The sequence below is a fragment of the Zerene cesonia genome, chromosome 14, assembly GCF_012273895.1.
Source record: "Zerene cesonia ecotype Mississippi chromosome 14, Zerene_cesonia_1.1, whole genome shotgun sequence".
NCBI classification, from domain to species: domain Eukaryota; kingdom Metazoa; phylum Arthropoda; class Insecta; order Lepidoptera; family Pieridae; genus Zerene; species Zerene cesonia.
Window position 1 is genome coordinate 6826871 of NC_052115.1, and position 8590 is coordinate 6835460.

Sequence of the window (8590 nt, forward strand, 5' to 3'; positions counted from 1 at the left end):
AGTCTTGATAATACTGGTCCACGCAAAAATCCACGCGGGCTGCTTGCAGCCCGCGCACCGCGCACCAGCTAGTTATTTATATAACACTTTATTCATTGTCAAAGCATGTAGTGGGTTATCCGATCCGCAGCAATTTATATCATTTTAAATAATTTTTAATTGTCTCAAAACATATTGTTACTATATTTAAAACAAATTTTATTTACAGTATTTTTTGGCAACTATAGACCTAACAATCCATCAATGGGTAACATATTTTTATTATCTTGTTCTTTGTATTTTTTATCTGTATTTATTTATTTTTTAATGTCATCTTTTTGCAGTGCATGTAGTCAACAATAATCCGAATGATCCATCGCAGGGTACGAATTTTAATAGAATTAAATAAAAATTATTCATTATATTCAACGAAATATAATTTTAAAATAATTTTGTTTTCAGTTCACGTTGTCGATAATAATCCTAATTATCCTACACAGGGTATGAATTAAAAATATTAATTTGAGATTAAAAAAATAAATATTCATCAAAATTAATATAAATAATTCATTTTCAGTTCACGTAGTCGATAATAACCCAAATAATCCGTCTCAGGGTATGAATTTATTTTTTTTTTAAATTATATTTATAATAATTAAACGAATGTCCATACATTGATCATACATAATTTATTTTCAGTTCACGTTGTCGATAATAATTATAACGATCCGAGGCAGGGTATGAAACATTTTCAATTTAAAATTAATAAGATTTATATTAATTATTCTCAAAAATAATTGAATTCATATTTATTTACAGTCCATGTAGTTGACAACAATTACAATGATCCAACTCAGGGTATGATATAAATTATGATTAGTTAAAATTGAAAATAATAGATTAAACACATTAAATAAATGTATATAAAAATATTATTCCATTCCAGTTCATGTAGTCGACAACAATCCTTACGGGCATTACCAAGGTATTATATAATTATTTCTGATTATTTCACAAATAAATATAATTTAACGAATTCTAAGCGATTTAAAAGCACATGAAAATTTATAAATAAATAACGGAACAAAAAAATTAAAAAAAAAATCATAAATTTAAAACAATAATTGAGCATTTTTGAATTCCGAATGAAATATATTAATTTAGATTTTCTTTTGTTCAACGCAGGTAACGGTCAATGTAAGTAAATTGAATTTTAATATGACATACAAATCTATTACAATATACAAAACTACAAACATTAAAAAAAACAGCTTTTCATTTTTCCATTAATGTTTGTTATATTTAAATCATTTGCGATAGATGTTACTTCAAAAATCATTATAAGCATACAATAATTTGTCATTCATCCGATATATCTTTTTAATCTTTAAGCTTAATATTATCTGTGCTTTAGCTGTAAATAATAATAATAGTATTAAATATCTATTAAATAATAGTAGTCTATCATAACTGCATGGTTTAAAATAAAGTGCCTTTCTTTTTCTCTGTCTATGTATGCTTCGATTTTTTATGCGGGCTTTAATGAATATGTGTTTTAAGAGGATGGCTTATATATTTAGGCACATAAAACCGAAGGAGTTGTTAGAAACATTTTAAAATAAAATGTATATGTATGATAATCTTATCCGTAAGATACAGTTATTATGAAGGTACAATGTTGGTACTACTAACGAGATTCAATATTTTATACTTTCTCTTTAGGGGTTGCATGAAATTTTATTAAATTCAAGAAAAAAAAAATAAGGTTTTTGTGTGAACAGGTAGTCAGTGAAAAGAGCCGTCAATTTATCTCGTTTAATATATTATTTCTAGAAATAATTATATTTATGAAAAACAAAATATAAAATATGATTGTTTTACATGTTATTTAAGTAGATATGTTAATGTATATTGAAATAAGTATGCAGTTTTGTAATTAATGAATACTTAATTTGTTTTATTTCAGTTGTCGAAGATCAGGCTTTCTACAGACCCACTGTGAATGGTAAGTTTTGTGCTATTTATTAATAAAAACATCACTGTAGTACTCCAATTTCGTTCAAAAAAATTAAATAAATACCTAAGGAAATTATTTATGGCAATCCTAATCAGGATAATGAACCCAGGAAATTATTTTATGTCACTGATGTTCGGTACGTGGACAGAGTTTGAATTAATTCTTTCCGTTTAAAGTGGGTCTTAATCCTGTCTAAAGAACTCGTTTACGCACAAACGAGCATACAAACATATAGATGAACTCAATAAAAACGTGTTAAAAAGGAATAGATTTTGTAAAAAGTAAAAAAAAACTTAAAGCATAATACATAATTAATATTCAAGTTGAATATAAAAGTGAATAGTTAAGATATAATTAGACTACATTTTTTTATGTCGTTTCTTCGAATTACCAACAATTCACGTATTTTAAAGTTTAAATTTCGAAACTCAATATTGTTCAAGATAAAACAGATTATGCAAACTGCGGGTTATCGCGTTTGTTATGTAAATACCGTATTCTATTGATTTAACATTATTTATCTCAGTATGACTGATTTCTTAGAATTTATATGTGCTTTTAAAGATTTATTATTGAGCAAATGCTATTTTATTTTACAGATAATCAGGGCCAGGGCGGATGTAAGTAAAATTTAATTATACATTTTTGTACTCGGATGTATTTGTATGTTTGTATGTGTCTTGAATATGAAATAATGGGAACTTGTGTATAAAAGTGTATGGCTAATAGGCAATTAAATTTACAATACGCACGTTGTTGTAGAGGCGTAAGGTTGAAATGATATTTGAAAAAAATGAAAAAAAAATGCGCAAAGATTATTTGATATTTACACAAATCTAAATATTTGAATTAAAATACAGTAATAATAAATATCCCTCCATAAGAAATTATATTATTTTTGAATTACGAAATACATATGTATCTAATTTATTATACACAATATTGTTTAGTTTCAAAACGGTCCGACCCGGGTTTACTCGTGGTAGGTGTTTTTTCTCTCCATAAGAACGAACAGCAAACATTAAAAAATCGACCGAATAGGCCGAGCCGTTCTCGAGTTATACGCTTAGTTGGTAACGTATTTGACGACAAATTTTTATATAGATATATATAGAGAGATTTACATTACATTTATTATTTCAGTTGTCGTAGATGAAGCCTTCTACAGACCCACTGTGAACGGTAAGTTTTAATTGATTTGAATATAATCACTACTGTTTGTTATGAATTAAATAATAAATCGCATTGAACTCACTGTATTTGTATGCAATAACTAGAAGGAACCAGCTTACGTAGGCACATCTTTTGTATTCCTTGCGAATAACAAACGGCGTTTATGCGACTGTGAGCGTTATTATAAACCCTATAAGGATTCACATCGCAAAATATATTGTAAAAAAAATAATATTGTACTTATAAAATAAATACAAATTCAAAATTATTTAATTTTTAGTTTTATAGCATTGAAATGCGTTACAAATTTGAATTTTGAAAGAATAGAAAAAATTTGGTCACGAGGCGAGAGTCGAATCCATGTTGCGATATAGCAAAAAAACAAAAGACGGGGATTCAAATCCCGCCTCGTGATCAATTTTTTTCTATTCTTTCACGATTTCTCAACTTGAAACGGTTTAAAAATCTTGCACTTGCTTGTTATAATTATATCATTTCAGTTTAATTTTTAAAATTGTGTCTTTTAATGTTTCTGAAGTAAATTTAAAAACTTAATAATGCAAACTACGGGATTTTGATTACGTTTATACTGAATCTCTTTGATTTAACAATATTCATCTTATATATTCATCATCATCATCATCAGCCCATAAAGTGCGGGTTGGCAGATGTCACATCTCGTCGAACTTTTTGATTCTTGGAGATGCCGGTTTCCTCACGATGTTTTCCTACACCGTGTGAAGCAGTGGTGATGTTATGCACATGTGCAGATAAATTGAAAAATCAATTTATCTCCAGCACGCTCGCCCAGTCTCGAACCCCGACTTATCGATTTTGAACTCCGAGGTTCTCACCACTGAGCCACCACTTGCTTAAAATTGACACATCTCTTCATATAATATATTGCTTATTAAACATATGCTATTTTATTTTACAGATCAGAATCAGGGTGGATGTAAGTATTATTATTATATACGTTTATGTGTGTATGTGTGTATGAATTGATGTTATTGAGGTGTAATATAAAATGAAGTTATGTATTAAACACAGAAGTATATAGATAAATGTCAAGATATAAAAAACTTAACTCAACAACATATAGTTACATACTTTTAGGGCGTTTTAAAATGAAGAAGCATTATAGCCCACAGTATATCCATATATGTATATAATACATTATAACCCATATTATATAGTAGGCATGACGTTTCGTTTTCAATTTTGAATTTACCTCTTTTTTTGAATTTGCTTGCTCTACCATAAAAAAAAAGAACCTCAAATAAACTCATAACGAGTCATCATCATCTTAATATAATCTAAAATATAAGAAATAATTTATTCATATTTCTTTTATTCTATTCCAGTTGTTGTTGATGAAGCTTTCGGCAGGCCTTCAGTCAGTAAGTAAAAATATATATAAGAATATAATAAATAAGTACATGAACGTACTTTAAATAGGAAAACATTAATATCAGGAACTACACGGATTTTGGTGGGGTTTTCAGTGTTTTACGGCAAATATCCGATTGAAATATTGCATATTGAATGAAGAGGGGTTCGTTCTTGATAAACTTTAAATTTGATTTAAAACATCACTAAACACCCTTTTTTAACTTCTTGTTCCAAACATGCACCGTTAATTACTAGCTATTGCCCGCGACTTCGTCCGCGTTTACTTCAGTTATCAGGGCATATGTTCTAATTAACCGTTAATTTATAATGACATGGGTATCTATGTATATACCGAAGAAAGCAAAAGATTCATAGCTCCACCACCAAAGCGTGATAAAATGTGGCCTATATGTTAACTCGACCTATTAGTAATATTCATGCGAAATCCGCGCAGTACTTTGTGAGTTTAGCTCGAACATACAGGCAAAAAGACAAAAATTCTACATTTATGGCTTCGATATCGATTGTAGATCTCGCTACAAGTATTCTTAAAAAAAATGATCTATTTAGCCGGATTTTAAGCGCGATTTATTCATTATATTATTAACCCGACGTTTCGAACAATTTACAGCGAGCGTGGTCACGGGGAGACTGAGTCTCGCTGTAAAAATCCGTTTAAAAGTCTTTCATTTTTAAATAAATATATAATGCTCGCGTAAATCAAACACAAGAAAATATTTCTGATCTGTTTAATTTTGACTTTCCTACGATTTTATTATCATAGATTATATTATTAAAATCAAAACGGCATCTTACATATTTATCTTTATATTAATAGATATTTTTATTATTCGTTACAGATGATAACCAGGGTGGATGTAAGTATATACTCGATACTACAAATAATAGCTTATATTATTTTCCTCTTATTTGCTTATTCATTTCATATCGTTACCTATTCCATATCAAATAGATGAATTCTTTAAAATACTTACAAATTAATAAATATTGCTTAAATTTAATACACACAAACATACAAAAATAAAAAAAATGAAAAAATAACCTAAATGTTTCAATTTTGCCAACAAAATTCTTAATACAGCATAAAGGTAGAAGAAACTTCAATAAAAGTCATAGTCAAGTCACAAATTATAGCTTTTAAAAAAAGAATTGTTTAAATGTTTTTTTTTTTCAGACAACAGGCCCCACGCTCGCGGTGGACAGTAAACAACAGGACCATCGCAAACGCATTTAGATATCCTTCCGAATACGCTTAAGTTAATAAAGATACTTTTCCCAGTGACTTAAACTTTACAACTCTGTAATCTCTTGCACTTTTTAATAAAAAAATGCTTGTTATTAATAAAACTGTACAATTATAAAAGACTGATTTTCTTTTAATTTTTTTACCTAGACCAAACGAAAAACTGCATTTTAGAAAGGCATATTGTAAACTAACCCTATATTAAAAATACTAATATAATATCTGTTTCAAGGAAAATGATAACTGATATAATAAGAAATAACTATTTATTACATGGGTATATAGCGATTTAAAGGAAATACTCATAAAGCGAGTGAAATCGCTGGACTTTTAGTAAACAATATAAGATACGATTTTTTTCATTGTTTAGAAAGTTATGAGCATTAGTTTCTTAAAAGTAATAACACAAATTAAATTAAATATCTTGTCCCCTTTTAGGGGTATGGGGGAAATGCATAGTAAATAATAAATAAATAAATAACTTTGGACTTTGTGCTTTGAACAAACGAAGTACCCGTGGGAATCAGATGTTTCACCGGGGTAAAAAGTAGCCTGTATCAATTTCTAGCCTCCTAACTAGATCCAGACAAAAGTTATATCCTAAAACCGTTCTATTGTTGTATGAAAGAGAGACAAACTAACATTGGCAAGGATTTATTTCTGATTAGTGATTTTAATTTCATAAACCTGAGTTAATTAAAAAAAAAACATTTTCGTTAATATTTTGCGGGCGCTGCCATCTCGTTTAGAATCACAGCCTTTCTCGCTCTAACCCAAGGCAGTATTGCGTCAGCGAGAAGGATAAAACATAATAATTAAGACTACCTATATGAAGAATAAATATATATGTATTACATAAAATTACTTCGAATGAGTACATTGTATCAATATATAAGGTTAAATCCGTTACAATTAAAAATACATTTAAATTAATCACTTGCATAATAATGGCATATAATTTCTATTAATTAATAAATTAATTACCGTTCCGTTTGTTGTCTCAGAGGAAATCAACAATGGTAAGAGATATAATTGTAACAATTTTCTTCATTTCCAAAGAAATAATGAAATAATTGATAGAACGAAGCTCAAATTGTCGTGTGAGTTTTATTGTTATATGAATAGTGATTGAATGACAACTGGAGTAGCTGAGTATATAAGGATATGTAAGAATTAATTTAATTATAAGGAAGCTAATCCTAGACCAAGATGTCAAGATTTCTGGTGAGTTTAATTCAACTTATCTTTAGCGCAATCATTTTAGTATTAATAGTTTTATAATAATTATTTGTTAATTTGTTTGACTAATGGTTTCACTGTACATTGTAATTTTATCTATGCAGTAAGGGCTACAGTCAATCGTTGAAATATATTGTGTTTATGCGTAGTTTTAAAATTATTATGGCAGAGCACGGGCGCTTTATGCATGTTCAGCAAATAATCTAATTCAGCAGTTGAGTGAAAGAGCAACAAAATATATCAATTATATTCATAGGCATTAGTTTCTTCATATATAATCCATAGTACTAATAAATGATTATTTTGTAAACGAAGAAATGCCACGAAAGAATGTAAAGGAGGAATGAAACTCTATTATTTTTTGTTATTACAATTCCATAAATTTTCTAATAAACTGCATATTTTATTTCAAATGGAGTGTTCCGTAAATATCTATTAGCAGACAACTTAGTGTTTAGATCTTACTAAACACTAAGTTATCTCGATTTTTTTTTTAATTTGTTCCTTTTAACTTTTAGTTTTATAGCATTGAAAGCTTTATAAATGAGCAATCTTGAAAGAATAGAAAAATATAAAATAGATAAAACCGAAAGAGTAGAAGAAATTCGATTTCTGTGGCACGGATGGCCGAAAGGCTAGGCGTTGCTATGGTTTGGCAAGAAACAGGGGTTCGAATCCCGCCTCGTGCTCAAATTTTTTCTATTCTTACAAAATTTCTCACTTTATTCCTTTTTAAACATAAAGACACTCCACGTTATCATTAGTGATGAAGAATTATTCTTGGCAAAATTCTTTACAAGACAATAACATTGCAACGAGGTCCTGATTCTTCAGCTCTATCATTAAATATTCTTCATATATTTCTTTTTAAGTTTTGGAGAAAAAGATAGAAATTAAGTAGGACAGAAGACGGAAATTTTGTAATAAAATTAAGTACAAAAGAGGTTTTAAGCAGAAATTTTGCATAATATTAATTTCCAAACAAACATGATTAAATATGACATTTTACACAGGTTTTCGCATGCGTCTTGATGCTGGTCTCAGCGGCGCTTACAGAGGAAAGCTCCGAGAATCCCAATAACATGAATCATAGCAACATGAACCACATGAATTCAAATAACCCAAACAGCCCAAACATGAATCATATGATTCCAAATATTCCAAATAGCCCAAACATGAATCCCAACAACATTAACCCAAACATAAAGCCTGGCGAACCACCAAAGCTGCACAACCACAATACGACAAAAATGCAAGAATTGCCGAAATTACCAGAAAAGGCCGAAAATCCGACAACTACGGGAAAAAATTAAGTCAATAATAATTTTTTGTTAACGTTATAAGTAAATGATTTATGTATGTACTTTGTATGTTAAAATGAGATGTACGATGACTTAAGCTGATTACGGACTCGCTATACATTTTATATTGTATTGACTAATTGTAGACAAATAAATATTGCAACATATTAATCGTGCAGTTTTTATTGAATAGGGCTTATAGAAGACTCTGCCGTGACCATTATA

The 8590-nt window shown here is 28.8% G+C and overlaps 2 protein-coding genes across 5 annotated transcripts in view; both read left to right on the plus strand.

Moving 5' to 3' along the window:
* Positions 1–5939, plus strand: part of LOC119831768 (variant surface antigen E-like) — a 10370-nt gene extending 4431 nt beyond the window's left edge. The window contains exons 4-18 of one of the 4 annotated variants that reach the window (XM_038355265.1): positions 209–247; positions 324–362; positions 442–480; positions 557–595; positions 679–717; positions 799–837; positions 926–964; positions 1165–1176; positions 1946–1984; positions 2596–2616; positions 3140–3178; positions 4107–4124; positions 4534–4569; positions 5422–5439; positions 5757–5939. In XM_038355265.1, coding sequence (XP_038211193.1) covers positions 209–247; positions 324–362; positions 442–480; positions 557–595; positions 679–717; positions 799–837; positions 926–964; positions 1165–1176; positions 1946–1984; positions 2596–2616; positions 3140–3178; positions 4107–4124; positions 4534–4569; positions 5422–5439; positions 5757–5788 — 488 coding nt within the window. In that variant the 3' untranslated portion in view covers positions 5789–5939. The remainder of the gene's footprint in view (positions 1–208; positions 248–323; positions 363–441; positions 481–556; positions 596–678; positions 718–798; positions 838–925; positions 965–1164; positions 1177–1945; positions 1985–2595; positions 2617–3139; positions 3179–4106; positions 4125–4533; positions 4570–5421; positions 5440–5756) is intronic. The other 3 variants (XM_038355267.1, XM_038355266.1, XM_038355268.1) reach the window with 3 other exon arrangements.
* Positions 5940–6728: 789 nt separating this feature from the next.
* On the plus strand, positions 6729–8525 carry LOC119831843 (putative mediator of RNA polymerase II transcription subunit 19). Its single transcript, XM_038355389.1, has 2 exons — positions 6729–7049; positions 8078–8525. Exons 1-2 carry the CDS (start codon positions 7035–7037, stop codon positions 8375–8377), a joined length of 315 nt encoding a protein of 104 aa, XP_038211317.1. The 5' UTR covers positions 6729–7034; the 3' UTR covers positions 8378–8525.
* Positions 8526–8590: the final 65 nt, after the last annotated feature.